We start from the raw sequence: 18,675 nt of genomic DNA, 5'->3' as shown, positions 1-18,675 counted from the left end.
TATGAAATCCTGGAGATAGAGGAATTTAAGAGGATAGATGTAAACAGTGGTGGCCTTCAAGAAAGGCAGGAGCCCTTAGGAGGTGATGGTGCTCTGTGGTATGTCTGCTCTAGGAACACTGAGGTAGGAAGAAAGATGGATATGATCAAAACATGATATATGTACATATATGGAAATTCCATATAAGAACCCATTGATTTTTGTAGTCAATATGCATTAAAATTACAATAATGATAGATAAAATAAAAAGTAAATGCATACTCTGAGAAAAGCATTGAGCAAGCTGTGTAAGGAAGACTAAACAACTCACTTTCATTGATTTTCTCAAAATGTACAAACTTGAAGCATTCCATTACTTACATAAAATGGATTGTTGTTCAAAAGCTGTTGTGTAAATTTAGATTATAGTAACATGCCAATGCAATTTCCAGTGTGGATAATTGAACTGTAGTTATGCTGAATGATAACATGAAGAAAGCTAGATGGAAAAATACTGGGTAATTTATATTATTTTTGTCAAATTTCTGTAAGCACAAAGTTAGTTGTTAAATTTGAAAAACTGAAAACTGCATACCTATTTACCCTACAATTTGACCTATAGAAATTTAGCCTAAGTGAGTATTGAGAAAAACCCACAAAGCTAAGTGTATATAAGTGCTCGTTAAAAATCAAAGTAAAGCAGGAAGCTGGTGGCTCGTGCTTGCAGGAGGCTGGTTACTTGTGCTTGTAGCCCTAGCTACTTAGGAAGCTGAGCTTTAAGGATCCTGATTCAAAGCCAACCCAGGCAAGAAAGTTCGTGAGACTCTTATCTCCAATTAACCACCAGAAAACTGGAATTGGCACTGTGGTAGAGCACTAGCCTTGAGTGAAAAAACTCAGGGACAACACCCAGGCCCTGAGTTCAAGCCCTATAACCGGCAAGAAAAAAAATTGAAGTGAAGTAAACTAAAATACAATAAAAGAATTATGTTCCCTTCACACCAAACTACATGTAATCATGAAAGTCATACTCTCCATTTAGAGTTATTGACATAAATCGATGTGTGTGTATACTCATATTATAAAAGCCAAATAAAACACACATATAGTACAATCTATTATTTTATGTGAATGCACTGTTTAGCTTTTAGTATTTTAAGTCAAAAAACCTCTTATTTGAATATGTATGAAGGAATTGATCTTGAACAATTTACAACCAACTTTTAACATTTGTTTTTTCTGTGAGTTAGGATAGTGAGGATTCTTCTAGTCTATTTTTTCTAACAGTTCTAATAGTGTAATTAGAAACAATATCTTTAGAATTAAAAAAAATCTGATTCTCAATATTCACAGCATTAATTGTATCTTTAATAAATGTATATGTGTGTCTGTGAGCATACATATTCACATATATACATATATTGATATGTATATACACACATTTGTGTGTACATATATCTATATGTGCACATATGTGAGACATGTACACACCTATATACATCTGTTTATATGTACATGTTAACATGAATATACATATGCACATACATTTTATGTGTACATATATTTGTATGTATATGAACATTGGGATGTAATTGACCACACCTCTTGCATTCCAGGTCAGTGCATTGCTGAGGTATATATACCCCCATTCCTTGGATGGGTGGTTATGACTATTTCAAAAAGAGACACTGAACTCTGAACAGATTCTCTATATTTTTTGTGACTAATACAGAAAATGGTTATTTTAAAATATGTTCATGTAAACTTTATGTGACAGTAACAAAAACACAGTATATAAAATTTGATTTTGAAAACTCCTTTCTCCTCTGAGGCTGACACCACAGGGTATTTTTGAATGCACTGAAACTGAATGAAGCGATACAGTGAGCTGTATGCAGATGATGTAGAAATAGGGTGTAAAGAAAACAGATGGGGGAGCTATGGGTATGCCTTGTATGTCCTCTCTAACTTTGAGTAGAAAATGAATACTTGTATTTGATCAGACAAAGAGAGGATAGAAAGACATTTTTTGAATTACTAAAATAGATCTTTTACTCTTGATTCTTGACATCCAATTCTTCCTACTGAAACCCATCCAAAGCTTGATTTTTTTTTTGTATTTCTTTATTCTTAAAGTAAAGTACAGAAAGGCTACAGTTTCATCTGTAAGGCAATGAGTACATTTCTCATCCAACTTGTTATCTTTTCCCTCATTCCCATCCCCCCCGCCTTCTTCCTCCCCATTTTCCTCTCCTCCCATGAGTTGTTTTATACCATACAGTTTTGTAAGTATTGCTGTTGCATTTTGGTTTGTCTTTTTATCCTTTGTCTCTTGATTTCAGCTTATTTTTGAAGCAAATAATTGATTAAAAAACAACAACAACACCTGTCACATGATCTGGATGTAGGTATAGGTGAGGGGCAGGAAGGTGGGCACAAGGCATCTTTTGGAGGCATAATTCAAATACAATTCAAACATTCTGGCAGTTGTAGCAATGTGATTATTAGCCAGAAAAGCATAGCACCCTGGGCTCCCTTCCTCTTTCACTCCCTGCTATGTATGGCTCCCAAATATACTATAAAAACAGTGACTCTGCAACTCAGGAAGCTAACTTTCCATGTGTGGGCTCTGTGCCTTAACATTTCTGTCATGCCACTATGAAGACTTTCTCTCACATCTGTGCCTGGCTGCTAGGTAGCAGAGTTACAGTAATGTCTAGAAATGCCTCATTTCTTGCTAGAAACTTGTTTGCATTGAATACAATCAAGACAAAAATTTCTGTGGCCAATGGCTCAATTCCAAACAGTGGAGGGAATAAGATTCTCAGGAAAGTTAACCCACTGAGTGCAGAGGTGAGGTTTGAATGCAGTACCTGTGTGGCTTATATTTTGGGAATCGGACCCACATATTATAGTAGGCACAGCACTAGGATGAAAGCACCTATTGCCAGTTAACATGGCCAGGTAAAACATGCAGAGATACTGGACCACTGCCTGCTGGACTTATAGTGAAACATGGGTGTAGTATCCTGGCCATCCAGGTGGGACTCAAACCCACAACAATAAAGTAACCAGCACTCAGTCAATCAAATTAGGAGTCTTTATTTAGCTGTGCACAGCATCTGTTCACCACCATCAAGATGGTGAAGAACAGTACTGAGCCTCAGTAGGGCTGGGTTTCTAAAGGCAAAAATCACACATACCATATGCAGGTGGACAAAGAAAATTAAAAACAGGTTAAGCAAGCAGTTTACAGAAGCGAAATCTTGCGGTTAGGCTGACAGAATATTAGCTCAACTTTTAGCATTTTTTACTATTTCCCAGATCAGTATAATTACTCTGTGGAAAATTTTGCCATTTTCCTTTTAGTCACAATGGTCATTACATTGAAGCTGCTATTTCCCATTCAAACAAGCACATGGTTACAGAAGCAGAGTTAACAGGTTAGTAGAAAAACCACATTCCATATTCTGCCACTGTCCGGTTTTCCATAAGCACTTGGGTGACATTTACATTTACTTGGGTGATCATGTCCCTGCTATCCAGCCTAAGTTTGTCCTTCCTCTGGCCCAGTACTCTGCCTACACTTGCCATTTTTAGGGACTCAAATGGGAGCTTCTTTATACTTCTCACTTGGTTCTCACAGTGAGTTTTACTTACTTAGGCTCCCTGGTAGCCTAATGTTCTCTAGACATGATGAGAATCTTAGGGAAACAATATGCAGATTTTTTTGGGATCCCAGAATCCCATTTACTCTGCTAACCCATCAATTCTGTCTGTCTTCTATCTATCTATCTATCTATCTATCTATCTATCTATCTATCTATCTATCTATCTATCTATCTATCTATGCCAGTATTGGGGATTGAACTCAGGGCCTTATACTGTCACTTATTTTTTTTCCCCACAGTCTCACAGACTTTTCTACCCAGACCAGCTTCGAACTGTGATCCTCACATCTGACTCCTGATTAGCTAAGATTACAGGCAGGAGTCACCAGCACTCAACTTGACCTATCATCAATTTGATTGTAACCTTTGAGTAAAACAAGGTGAATGGAAGGACCCAAAGGTGCCAGTGGAGATCTTGGGGCTCCTGGAAACTAGTTGTAGTAAAAACATTCTTGGCATCCTGAGCAACATCAGTCTTTCCTTTGGAAGGTTTATCTCATGTCCTTGACCGTGGGACACTGGAAATAAGTTGCACCCCTTGACATGGGCTGGTACTACTTCTGGCTAAGTGCTATTTACTGAGGAACTTTTTACTTAATGGAGGAAAAGGAACTCTCTCTCACGGTCTAACCTTTGGGTATTGGTCCACAATAGTTACTCAGGAGCTATTAGCTCAGATAGCTGCTGGGACACAACTGAGTATTAAGCTTTTTCAAGTGTGTAAAATGTTTATTGTGTCCATTCTTCAGCTAAAGCTTTCAGTTCAGTTTGGTTTGTTTTTATGACTTTATTTCAGCCACCTTGAATATATGACTGACATTAGGTTTATTGGAATTGCTGTTATCATCTCTATGTTTTAAACACCAGATGTGAAGTTCCTGGTGTTCTTCAGATTTTCTGGATTCCTAACTTCTTCACTTTTTTGTGTGTTGTCTTCTTGTTTTTATTGAAAAGTACATGAAAGGGGCAGTCTTTCAAAGCAGAAGTATTCTTTATTTTGTGTACATGTGAATTTTCAGATGTACTCTGAAAGAAAACAATGATAGAAATTCATGGTAGAAAGAGGTATTGCCAGTCAAAATGTAGTTTATTTCGTCCTATCCTTCCAAGCTGAATTGATCACCTCAATACAGATGACTTCACAGGCCATAGAACAATGAGTTTATATAACGTAGGCTTGAGAGACTTACACCACTGCATCTTACCTGTAAATAATGGTGGAGAGACACAAAGAGTAGTGAGTGAAAGATATACTAAAGAGTAAGACAAGAATTAGACAGGCAGTATATGTGTGTGTATGATATATTTACATATACATGTAAATATTTGGTATATATATACATATATATGCATACACATATGTTTACATACATATTGTGTGGTAAAATAATCCTTTAAATCAGATATAAAACCACTCATGAGAAAATAGAGAGGCCACATCTTGAATTGGAATTTTGGAGTCTTTATTGGGAAGCTAGTGGCCTGCAGGCTGGCCAATTACAAAAATCTGCATCTCCAACATAGCTTGCATCAAGCTTTTAAAAACAAAGGTCACGTGTTGGATGCAGACCAAGACTCAGCAAAGCATTATATATAAACATAACACAAAGAGTAGATCTCTCCTGGGGCTAAACCACAGAATATATACATATTCCCCAAAGCAGGGCCCTCCTGTCTCTACCCATTGAGCCAGGTATCTGCCATTTCAAGGGATGGCTTGTCTCACCTCTAGTCCTTGGAGCTGGGTGGACAGCCCCTCATTTGATAGGCTCCAGGATATCCGTGAAACCAACAGCTCCCAACACTAGCCAGGCAAGAGATGGCTGTGACTCAGTTTCTGCATTACAATATATACAGAGAGAGAGAGGAGGGGCGGGGGGGGGGATGGATTCTTCAAGTAATCAAAAGAAAGAAAGTCATTGTTTCTTGGGTTCTAGTTAAGGATTTTGAATGCTTCATCAGGTTTTATGATTAACAGAATAATTGGCCAACAATTTATTTGAATGTTACTAGCTTTTTCCCCTGCAAAATTGACATAAACAAACTGAGACAATAATTCCAATTCTTTTCTACTATGTGAAAATTGCTTTACTTGTCTAGAACTCTTTTCCACATCCACCTTTGATTGCCTCTTCACAAGTTCTAGTTAAAGAACATTACTGTCCATTATGTCCCAAACACACAAAGGAAGAAGCACATGGGTGACCTGGAGAATTACACACCCTTGCAGCCTGTCTAATCAAATCCAGCTGATCTGACTGGGCCTTTGTCCCAGTAATGTGCACCTTCAAGAACATTTGGGAAAGACCAATTGCTCTTCTACCTTTCTTTGATACAAATATAAATAGCAAAAGAACAAAGCGATAGCAAAATTCTGGAGCCAACTCTAGCATTTTGGGTATGTAGCCTTTATATAGCTTTAATTAGTTTATTTATTTGTTCATTTATTTATTTTTGTGCTGGTGCTAAGGCTTGAACTCAGGGCCTGGGCACTATCCCTGTGATTTTTCACACAAGGCTCACACTCCACCATGTGAGCCAAAGCTCTATGTCTGGCTTTTTGCTGGCCAATTAGAGGTAAGGGTCTCATGGACTTAACTGCCTGGTCTGGCTTTGAACCATGATCCCCAGATCTCAGTTTCCTTATCAGCTAGGGTTACAGGCATTAGCCACTGGCTCCCCAGTAGACATAGCTTTTTACTTATAAAAGATTTATGTATTCTAACAACAAACACAACAGGTAGAAATTTCTAGAAGATAATAGGAACTCATTCCTGGACACAATAGATTTCAATGATAGAGATTCCTTCCCAAAATACTACCAAGATAATAAGATTGTTTTACTTTTTCCCCCTCTTTGTGCTGGTAATGGGCATAAGCTCAGTGCCTCTCTTGCTTACTCAAGACTGTCAATCTGCCACTTGGGCCACAGCTCCACTTCAGCTTTTTGCTAGTTAGCTGGAAATAAATCTTGCCAACTATTTTGCCAAGCCAGCTAAATCTGAATCATTAGACTTCAGGTACCTCAGTAGCAAGGATTACAGATATAAACCAGTGCCCAGCATTGTCTTATTTTGTACAGAAAAATAAATTTACATTGTCAGTATTGCAAACATAAATTGGAACATGTCTAGAAGTTCAAAGTAGTAGTGGTATACAAGAGGTACAAGGTTTAATTCCTAAAACTACTCACAAACTCTTTTACAAATATTTAGATACAGTTTAGATGCTAAGGGAGAAAGGATAAATTACAAGTCATATTTTTCCTTACACTTCCAAATGTTTATGTCTCAAGAGATTACTGAGAAATTGTGTAATAAGACACCTGGTATGAATATAAATGGATTAAAAGCAACTTCATTTTAAGAAATGAATAATATCATTTCTATTTTTGAGGACTTAATAGATGCCAGGCTCCTTTTTCCATGCATTTACATACATCATTTTTTTCATCTACATAACAATCCTGCAAATGATTATAGGTGGTAATTTTTGTAGGATAGTGCCGGAGATTGAACACAGGATCTCATGAATGTGAAGTAACTGTTCTATTACTAAGTTACATTCCTAACTTATGAGTTTTTTAATAGAAGAGGAAGATGTTTCTAAGATGGGTTACATATTTGCACAAAGTCACATAGAATTTCAGGAATTGGGTCCCAATTATATGCCCAATCTAAATTGTGCAATTAGTCCTATGAACAAGGCCATTTAGGAGACTAATAAAAGACTACTGTTAGTCATTACAAGAAACTAGATATAAATTGTGTCTCTCCTAAGTGTGGAAAGTGGACTTAGGGTCCGTCTAGGGTGAATAGAGCTAGTTTGTTTATGCATCAGGCAAAAGTCAGCATGTGGAGGGGGACTGAGTTAAATAAGAGCACAGAAAACCTGCTATGCATAGAACACTGCAATTTAAATCATGGCTCTGTTTATGCATTTCTTGAATTCTTGTTCCTACCTTTATTCCCTGTGCATCTGTACCTGGCTGCAGAATCATATGTCCCCGAACTATCTTATGATAGGATGATTTAATGGGGGAAGGAGTTACGTAAATCTCAGTCAGTTTGGGATTGGGGTCGCATGCCAACTATGAAGTGTAAATATTTCAAGATCATCTTTTTTTTTATATATAAACTAGACCTTAATATTGTACACAGGAGAATCTTCCTCAAGTTAAAATTGAAGGCAGATTATATTTTGAAGCCAGATGATTTTTGATGAAAGTATAAAGGAAGTTGTTTTTGTAATTGCTCCTAAGACATTTTGCTGAAAGAAATGACCAATGATCATCCTAGCCATTCTGTACCTCTGGTTGTCTACTCTGCTAGAGAGTTGAGAATACTTTCTCATTTTCAGTTTTGATGTAAAACATTGGTTTTCTTTTTGTGTGGGTACTAGGCTTGAATTCAGGGTCTTATACTCTTGACTTTTTCACTCAAGCTGATATCCTATCACTTGAGCCACATCTCCACTTTCAGCTTTCTGCTGGTTAACATGGATTTATCTGCCCACCCTTGGTTTAGAAACTCAACCTTCAGATCTTAGCCTCTTGAGTAGTTAGATTTACTAGTGTGAGCCAATGACGCCTAGTTTCATTGAAAAACTTCAGAGAAGCCCAAGAAACATAATTTTCTATGCACTTTGTCTTTGGAGGAATAGGTTTTATGTATCATAATTTATTTTCTCCATTCTGACCAGAAAGCTAACAAATGATGGCCCAAGGGAAAAATCCAGTGTATTGCTTGTTTATTATATTATGTACAGTAGAAGAGGCAGGAAGGGGTTTCCTATGTTTGAAAAATCATCAAAAGCAGTCTAATATTTTATGACAGGAAAATTATATGATACCAAATTTCATTGACTATAAGTAAAGTTTTATTAGAACACAGTCTTGCTTGTTTATGTGCTGTGTATGGATGCCTTTATGCTCTAATAGCAGAGCTGAGAATTTGCTACTGAGATTATCTTGCTCCCAAAGCCTAAAATATTGAGTCTTGCCCTTCATTGGAAAGAAGCATGGCAGGTAGTAATGACTCATACATGTAAATCTTAGCTACTCAGGAGACTGAGAGCTAAGGATCCAGCTTCAAAGCCAGCCCTGGTACAACTGTCCACGAGACTCTTATCTCCAATTATCCAGAAAAGAAACAGAAGTGGAGTTATGTCTCAAGTATTAGAGAGACAGCCATGAAAGAGGTATGTGCTCAAAGCCCTGTGTTTAAGCCCTAGTACCAGCACACATACAAAGAAAGCAAAGAGGCTTCGCCATTCTTCATCTAAATAAAGTTCAGAAATGTCAGCTGAATTATTCCACACCATTTTGCCTTTTTGAGGTAATTGCTTAACTATAAATTGCACTGAGTAGCTATGACATCAATGAGCTCTGCTTAGAATATATCAAAGATGCATAGAATTAAAAAAATTAAACTCTCCAAGATTTCAAGTACCACTTTAATACAGAAAATACTGTGTACCATAATTTCCAATATTTGATATATTCAAGATAATCTTTGAAAAATTAATGTTGATATAATTTGTGTAGTTTATTCTTCAGTTTGCTTGTCTGCTTGTTCAACTCACGTGGTTCCCAGAGCTTAGCAAATCATTATGAACTCCATGTTATGGAAACGATTGTTATATCACAGTTGTAACTACTTTCAACGTCCCATGTGTATCTGTAGCTTCTATTATTGATGATGTTTTTGTATCACCTTCCTGTGGTTGTACCTACACTATCTCTGTAATCTTACCTGAGTATATTGGAAACCATGTATACTGGTATTAGAACTAGGAAATTGAAAGGGAATACCAAAATTGAGAGACACAGGGTAAAAAAAGAAAAACAACTACAAAAGCAATTTGTGCAATACTGTTTGGTGTAAGTGAACTGAGCACCTCATGGGGGGAAAGGGAGAGGGGGAGGGAGGGGGGTATGAGGGATGAGGTAACAAATAGTATAAGTAATGTATCCAATGTCTAACATATGAAACTGTAACCTCTCTGTACATCAGTTTGATAATAAAAATTTGAAGAAAAAAAATTTTACCTTTCATCCCTTAAATAATTTTTGCTACCTTAGAGAGAAAGGAATATAATAAAACCAAAGTTGAAAAGACAGCACTAAAATCTAGAGTTTGAGGAACATATATTTGTTCAAAGCTTAGGGTAAAATTTAGCTAAGTATAAGTCTCTCTGGATGTATTAGAAGTTTGGAGGTCTTTCTATCTTGACTTATGGGAGAAATGTGTGTGTGTGTGCGCACACGCGTGTATGTGTGTGTGCACTAATATTGGGGCTTGATTGAACTCAGGACCTGGGGCTGACCCTGAGCTTTTTTGCTCAATGTTGGTGCTTGAATCTTACTTGAACCACACCTCTGCATCTGGCTTTTTGGTGGTAAATTGGAGATAAGTGTCTCATCAACTTTCCTGCCAGCCCACTTCATACCAGAATTCTCAGATCTCAGCTGTTTGAGTAGCTAGGATTAGAGGCATGAGCCACCAAGTACCCAACTAGAATCTTGTTGCAGTCTTTGCACTGTCTATTTCCTGCAAAAGGATCATTTCTTTAATATAGACAGTTTGTTTTTTTTCCACTCAGTTTCACTCAAGGATCACATCTGCAATCCTAGCCAGTTGGGAGGCTGAGCTTGGTAAGATCATGATTCCAGCCCCTCCTGGGTAGAAAAGTCAATGGAAAAAAAAAATGAGCATGGTGTTATGTGCCTGTCATTGCAGCTACTGTGGAGCCTAAACTATGAAGATCATGCTCCAGGTATATGCCTGGGCAGGAAGCAAGACCCTATCTCAAAAGCAACCAGGATATCCAGATTCTAGTGGCTCATGACTGTAATCCTATCTATGTAGAAGACTGAGACCTAGAGACTCACAGTTCAAGTCAAGCCATACAGAAAAGTTTGAGAGACTCTATCTCCAAAATAACACTTTGTTAAATTTATAAATCAAAATTGGATTTTATTTTGGTCCTTTCATTTTCTAGTTAATTTTTCTTATATTTCACAAAAGTATTAATCTGTGATGTACTGAAAACAATAAAGCTGGTACTTTCCCACTGATAATTTGATAAATACTTTTTATATTAAAAATATACATACAACAATATAAAAACATAAATTATTGCTATGATATAATAATATTCTTGATAGTTATGGATATCTATAGCATCTATATCTACATCTATATATTCTTGTTAATAATGAGTATATCATGCATTTTCCCAAGGAATATCATTGTGCACGAATTACCATTTCATTTTAATCGAAAGTTGTGATTTTTGCCAGGCCAGTGGCTTATCAAATGACTGTACTTGGCCAGAGAGAGACATCTTATTTTATTTTCCCTTGAGTTTAAGAAACTTTTAAATATAAAATGCTATCATGTGCAGCAGTAGTATGACAACATTCCATTGAAATGACTGAATCATTTCAGGAACCTAATTTAAGTGGAGGAAAACAGAAGTCCTACAGAAATGTGAAGATGGAGTTGCTGTGCAACCAAATAGAAATGTCAGGATCTTCTTCCACTTAAGATGCAAGAACCAGTGCACTGAGGCACAGGAAAAAAATTGATTTACAATTTGAAGGCAAAGCAGCAGTAAAATAATTGACAGCTGGAAAAGCAATCTCACTACTGCCAAATTGCTTTCCAGCACTCATGCTCTGTTGAGGGTCAGAATTCAGATACTTGCACTGAGTGTGTGCATAGTTACCTCCCCTGTGAATACCATCCTAGCAGATTAGGACTATTTCTTTGCTGTAATCAGCACAAATAGAACATTGGAATTGCCCAGCATTGCATTACACCTATAGCCTTGCTAACAAAAAATGTGTTTGTTGTTGTTGATGTAAGTGCTGTAAGTATTAAACTGGTGTCTAATGATACTATTCTTGGTCCCTAAATGGTTAAACTAAGTTTCCCTTTCAGATAAGATTTAGTTTGAATGATTGGAAATAAGACATGTGAAAAAATATTACCAGCTGTAATGGAAAAGGAGAATATTTGTTGTCTGTAATTTGTTACTATGGCTACAAAAACAGTTGTTTGTGATGGAGATATAATGAGTTATCAGTCTTGGGTTTATTTCTTTCCCATGAATTGTTTATAGGCAAAGAACAACCACTCTGGAGTAACTACATCTGCAAATTAATCTTATGGACACATTGATAAAATACTTACTGTGTCAAGACCTTGCTTAGCTAGTTCTTTGAGTCAGAGGTATTTTGTGCATTTACGTATAATCTCACAAAGCTGGAGATGAAATGTGTGTGTGTGTGTGTGTGTGTGTGTGTGTGTGTGTGTGTGTGTGTGTGGCTTTTTCTGCTCCAAGCTAGCATTCTACCACTTCAGACACACCTCCACACACACCATTTTATTGTGTGTCATGTTTTGCCAGCAAAAGCACATTGTAAGCTGGATTCAAGATTCTAATGCTTTCTAAAGATTAGGCATAAAATACCTCTCCTTTGGGGAGAAACATAGAAACAATGAAAAGAAAACAAGATTATTGGTGTTTCATGTAAGCCAAGAACATATTTTTGTTAGTGTTTATTTGTTTTTGTTTTTCTGTGCCAGTTTTAGGGCTTGAACTCATATCTGGGTAGTGTTTCTTAGCTTTGAGAAAAAGCTAGTGCTCTACCACTTGAGCCATACCTCCACTCCTGGCTTTTTTTTTTTTTTTTTAATAATTGAAGTTAAGAGACTTCCTTGCTCAGCTGGCTGCAGTCCTCAGATTTCAGCCTCCTAAGTAGTTAGGTTTACAAGCAAGAGCTACCAGCACCTAGATTTGTTACAAAGTTTTGTGAAAAGAATGAAAGCTATTGCTATATAACTCTGTTTTCCCATTTCTAGAAAGATGAAAATAAAATGTGTGACACGTTTACAGAAATTCATAAATTGGGGGTGGGCATTATCTCATTCATTTGACCTCTAATGTTATCTTATTTTTTAATCTATTTGTCTTTTACACTCTGTATTTCCTTTTTTGTGTCTTATATAGTGTAAGAAACCTCTAATCTTTTGCTAATGTTGCAAGATGATTTCACTTAATAGATGTTTGTTTTTTCTATAGTCTATGTTTTGCAAGACTTAGGTTTTAGAATATACACAGCTGGGTGAAAATGTGTTTAATTTAAACTATCCTTAAACATCCCTTGAGAAGGCTCTGTGGATAAGTATATCTCTAGAGGTTTTATACACCCAACTTTCATGTCTTGTTTGAAACAGATAAATATTGCATTGAGTGTTAGACAAAACAGAGGGGTTTACCTTCAGGTAGGGCATCTGACAAAACATGGGTATATTAAAAGTAGTGTCTGAGGTTATTCTATATGAGAGAGACTCGATGGAATTGGTATTTCTTCTCCTTACCTAAGGCATTTAAAATTGCATTCTGCTTGGTGGTATTTATACTTTCGTCTTTCTGTCTGGATGAGTGCAGTCTTATCTTTCTCAGGAAATGATGAAAATTTATGTCCCACATGGGGGCCATTTCTAAAAATTTTTCAGTTTTATTTAATTTTTATTTTGTTAATATTAGAGTGGCAAGACCTTTTCTATGTTTTCAAGCTGGTAAGAATGAATTTTTTGTTTTGTTTTTTTTTATCTATAATAACTTTTTAAAAATTCAAAATGCCTTAATGGTTGTAATGTGTAGTTAAGACAAATCTAGGGATGTAAAAGTGGGTATTTTGCAGACCAGAATGCCTAAGGAAACATAATTTGATTTTTTTTGCCAGTCCTGGAGCTTGAACTCAGGGCCTAGTCACTGTTCTTGAGCCTCTTTTGCTCAAGGCTAGCACTCTACCACTTGAGTCACAGCACCACGTTCAACATTTTTGTGTACGTGGTACTGAGGAATCAAATCCAGGGCTTCATGCATGCTAGGCAAGCACTCTACCACTAAGCCACATTCCCAACCCCACACAGTTTGACTTTTATATGTGTGTTTATATGGTGACATTGGGCTTGAACTCAGGGGTTGGGCAGTGTTCCTTAGCTTTTTGTTTAAGGCTGGCAGTCTACCACTTGAGTCACAGCTCCACTTTCAGCTTTTTGTAGGTTAGTTGAAGAAAAGAGTCTCACAAACTTTCTTGCTGGCTGGTTTTGAACAAAATCTCATATCTCAGCCTCTTGAGTAGCTAGAATAACAGGCATGAGCCTTTAATTCACAGTCATAATTTGATTTTTATAAGTTAGTATTGCATGATAATTTACATTTCAGAGGCTAGGCTATCAGACTGCCTGGGACCTAGGTATAATTATTTAGTCTCCATGTGCCTGAATGTCCTCATCTATAAGGTATGCTGCTAAGTATCTTTTTTGAAGATTAAATAAACTGCTAAAGTCTAAAATTCTTGCATCAGTAATCATAGTCCATGATTTCAATAAAGTTTTATTATTACAGTGTTAGCCTGTACCTATTCTGTGAATGGCGTGTCCAGTTGAAATGCTCCTTTCACCTCTCCCTTCTCCTCCCTTGCAGGTGGCCCCCACCATTAAGGAGAGGATGATGAAGAAGGGAAGTGTCATGGTGGGCTACCAGCCCCACAAAGGAAAGGTCAACTTCTTCCGCCAGGTGCTTATCAACCCTCAAGTGAGCAGGGAGGACATGGACTTCCTCCTGGATGAGATAGAACTCCTGGGAAGAGATATGTAGCCATGGCTTCAATTCCTCAGAAGCGTGGACCACTTCTGGGGAGGGTGGCAGATCCAAGGCATCTGGAGACACATAGTAGATATAGCTCTTCTGATGACTAAGGAAATATTCCAAGTTCTTACACAGAAAATACAAATGTGAAGAAAATATCCTGTTTAGACCTCTTGTGATGCATGGCACTATTGTTGCTAGAAAAGAGAAAAATGGATATATATATATATATGAATATATACATATATATTCTTTTTCCTCAGTTGGTTCTGGGGACAGCCTTCAGAACAGTATAGTAAGTACCGTGTAGATACTGGATTAGAATCATCCATCACTCTTTAAAGAACCATCAAATGGAAAGTTTAGCACAGTATTCTCCAAGTGCAGTCCCACTACGAGAAGTATCAGCAGCACCAGATTATTTGTTAAGAATCCAGACCAACTGAATTAAAAATTCTAGAGTTCAGGCCCAATATTCTGTGTTTTAACAAGCCCTCCAGGTGATTCCAATTCATAGCAAAGTCTGAGAAATTCTGGTTTAAGAAAACCCTTGTATTGATTAAATAACTAATCTGACATTCTACCCCCGCCCCCCCCCAAAAAAAAGGACATCTGATATTTCAGTAGACGCCAAGCCACTCTGAAAAATACAACTGTGGCATTTATAGTACAAATATTTAAGGTCATCAGTAGCATATCAAAACTATTTTTTAAACAGAATCTATATAAGTTGTTTGCTTTATAAAAGTTAAATATGTATTTTCTAAAGTTAAAAATAACCAGCATCTATTCTAATTTATCTAGTTAGAGAAAAAGGTTAAAAAAAAAAAAAAAAAAAACAAAACACTGCAATGTAATTGATTGATGAGCAGTAGTTCTGATTCATTTCCTGAAAGAATTTGTGTCATTGGCTTAGAGCAGACATTTTATTTGGGCCATGGGGTGGGGGGTGGTTCTTCTTTCAGCTTTAGGAGCACTTTTCTTGTTTTGTCATCTGTTCTGCTGGGAATAACTAGAAGGAAGTCCAGGGTTACACATCATTCCCTTTCCCAAACTGAAAAGTCAATGTGGACCTTTAAGTAGTTGCTGTTGGGTACAGAATCTAGGAATTACAGCTCTCTCTGGGGCAGCCCTTCCTCCCTTTCTCTTGGAAGTAGTTGATTGTAACTTCATCCCTCACCTTAGTCTAGATTTCTATTTGAGTAAGTGGACAGAATTCAGAGATTTGGGTGTAGCGTTAATGCTCTGCATTAAAAATGAAAGATTGAAGAGTGTTCCAGCGTTAGACATTACATAAACCACCTTTTTGTACTGCATCACTGACTCATGCCACTTAAAGTTTGAGAAATAGATGTGTACTGTTTTGCTTTTATGGCATGTTTTTGCTTTAATGTACATGGTTTCAATATCTCCCTTGATCAAAAATGTTTTTTCAAATTACTTCAAATTCTCTGGTGGTAGCCATTTGTAGGTGTAAATTTCTGTTTTGCATGTCTTGCTGTCATTAAAAATGTCTGTGTGAAATGTTTTCTGAAATTGATCCTTGCACTAGTTTGGATTCTTGAAATAAAAAGCAGTATCAGTGCAGTTCACATTGCCTATCTTCCTTTTCCTTTCCTCTTCATTTCACAAAAACATTTAAGAAGGGGACCATATCCCATGTGCATTGTACTTTGACAATTGAGGAAATAAGTTGGAAGTGATCTGGTTTTTAACTCAAAGCTTGAATAAAATACCAAAAGCAACTATGGGTTGATCTTTGGTATAGTCTTTGTTTCTAGTAAACAGTTCATGGGAAACTCAATAGATAGCCACAGCTCAGCTCCCACTGTGCCTTTTTATGATAAACAACATTTTTCTTCAGTCAATGGGAAATATCATTGTTACCAGATATATTGACAACTACATTATTTTTTCTGAAAAGTTCAGATGTATATGCAGGTGCTGGACTTATGTGTCACAAAAATCATTTGATTAAAGGAAATTATAATGAACATTTTTTCAGTGGATCTGTTGTGTTCTAGGCAATTATATAGGGGCTAGAGATATGCAGTGGACAAAATAGAAAATATTCTGGCTCTCCTAAAGCTTTCATTCTAGAAGAGGCAGACAATTAGCACATAATATGTAACAAGAGGTGGTAAGATAGAAGGCTATTTGGCTAAGAGTTAACTGTTGTGAAATAAAACTGTTAAGAATGCTAATTGGTCTTGATTACAAAGCAGCCTTTCAATATTTGCTTTTCCTTCAGTAAGCTAAGTTGTTGAGGGCTTCCATGTGACTCTTTCTTTGACAGTTTTCAGCCTCTTGTGCTTAGTTATTCTGTCTTAGGACAGAGAGCTGTCAACCAGGCAGTTTCTCTTTTGGAGGTTACATGTTGTTGGGGTCCAGCTTTATGGACTTCAGGGTGAAGGGCATTGGAGAGCATACCCAAGACGCCGCCCTTCCCCCCAGCCCTGGGGGAATGCGGAAGCAGGCTAAGGTTCTCTGGGTCCGGAACCAGAAGAACCGGCTTTGCACCCAGCCCCCAACTTTCTCGCCAGCCCAGGCGCCCCCCAGTCTCTCCCTGGCATGGCGCTTTTGAGTGACGTTAGCGCAGGAGGGGGTCATGTGATAAGCTCCCAGCCTATCAGCGTCCTGGCCGATTGCCTTCCCTCCCTATCACTTCCCTTTACCCCCCGCCTTAATAAATCAGATAGCTCTTGAAGCTTCTCCGAGACTCGCATATGCCTGGTTTCTTTACTGGTAAGGAGGTGGGTAAGCGTTCTAGTTCGGCTGCGCACACGTGAGGTCAGTGCTGGCTCCCCCGCTCCATCCTGGCCCTACCAGCCGGTCGGGTGACCAGGAGAGAGGGTGAGAAAGGGAGTGGTGAAAAGCGTATCTGAGCCTTGATCCCCACGCCAGGGGAGGCGACCCGAGCCCGACAACATGTAAGATTGTTTTATGGCAAGAGTGCAACTTTGAATACTTCATGGATACCTTAAAAATCACTTATAATCCAGCTTCAAGGAACACTAAAACCGAAGCTATGAATCCTGCTCCAAAAAGCCATGTGCAAGCCATGACTGCTTCAGACAACTTGTAACAGCTTTAGTCATTACAAGCCTCAGTGCACACTAATGACTCTACAGCTATTCTCACAGGCCAAAGAGGTAACACTTCCCTTAATGTCAATAGAAAGTTTGTGATTGGTGGAATTAGAACCTGTGTCGTTATTGGTTGAAATTACAATCTATATTTGCATTGCATAGCACCACCAGTCATGCTGTTTTGCTCACTTTTGTGTGTGTTCAAATGATAGATTTGTAGAGAAGGTGGATAGCCAAGACAGCAGAAGAAAGCAAGCTGTGAAGAGTCAAAAATGTATGTCTCTGTCAGTAGGTATGTTGGCCTCCAGGGACAAAGTTCCTAATAACCAAGACCTGATAGCTATACCTGTGTTAAGGGTTAAGGGTCTTGTTGCTTGAGGCCCAGGATTTGTAACAGCAGTAAATCCGAGGATCCTGACAGCAAAGGCTTGGAGCTGTAAAACCAACTTCTAACAACAGCTGCTACTCTAGCTGCTGATAAGGGCTGAGGATTATACCAACTGTGTGGTCCAAGATGCAGTTAACCAAAGCCCAAAGCAACAAGCCTCAACCTGAGCTCCCAATATTGTCTCTGTTTTCCAAAGCTTAGAACAATAGTCTCAAATTCTTAAGGCTTGGAGTTATAAGTCTTTGAGACTGTCAACCTAGCCATCGACCTTCAGAATTCCAGGGCCCAGAGCTGCCAACACTAGAGCTCTTCCTTGCGTATTTTTGATTTCTATCTTAGTAAAGTAGAAGAAACTTATCCAGCTGTTTGCTAACAGTGTTATATATATTTCAAAATAGTAAGAGAGTAATGGGAGAGAAGAAAATGAGAAGAATAGGATGAGGCATCATAGTAATGTTTATTAGGCAAGAATATGGTTGAGGTAACATTTGAGTGGGGACTTTTAAAGAAGCCAAGGAAAGTGTCATGTAGGCCCTAGTAAAGTCAGAGGTCTGAGGAATTGCACTCATGGTATGTCCAAGGGGCAATGGGACATACTGTGACTAGGGGCATAGTGAGAAGGATGGAATAGAGGTAGATGAAAATTTTAATTTAAAGAAGCATACAGAGTTGTATAGGAGAACAAGTTACCTGGAAACATACTGGAACATTTGATGGAATTAGTGCGACTTTACTTTTATTTTATTTTATTTTTGTGCTTTTAGTGAGGCTTGATTTCAGGGCCTTATGCTCTTGCTTAGCTTTTCACTTAAGGCTGGCACTCTGTCATGTAAAACACACCTCCATGTCCAACTATTTGCTGGTTAACCGGAGATTAGAG

At 37.7% G+C, this 18,675-nt stretch overlaps 1 protein-coding gene across 2 annotated transcripts in view; it reads left to right on the top strand.

Moving 5' to 3' along the window:
• The window catches only part of Gadl1 (glutamate decarboxylase like 1), a 176,460-nt gene extending 161,936 nt beyond the window's left edge, over positions 1–14,524 (top strand). For both annotated transcript variants that reach the window (XM_048348605.1, XM_048348606.1), the window contains one exon: positions 14,154–14,524. In XM_048348605.1, coding sequence (XP_048204562.1) covers positions 14,154–14,327 — 174 coding nt within the window. In that variant the 3' untranslated portion in view covers positions 14,328–14,524. The remainder of the gene's footprint in view (positions 1–14,153) is intronic.
• Positions 14,525–18,675: the final 4,151 nt, after the last annotated feature.

Source organism: Perognathus longimembris, chromosome 6, assembly GCF_023159225.1.
Source record: "Perognathus longimembris pacificus isolate PPM17 chromosome 6, ASM2315922v1, whole genome shotgun sequence".
Lineage (NCBI taxonomy): Eukaryota > Metazoa > Chordata > Mammalia > Rodentia > Heteromyidae > Perognathus > Perognathus longimembris.
Note: the sequence above shows the minus strand (reverse complement) of the source record. Positions and strands in the feature narration are given on the sequence as shown.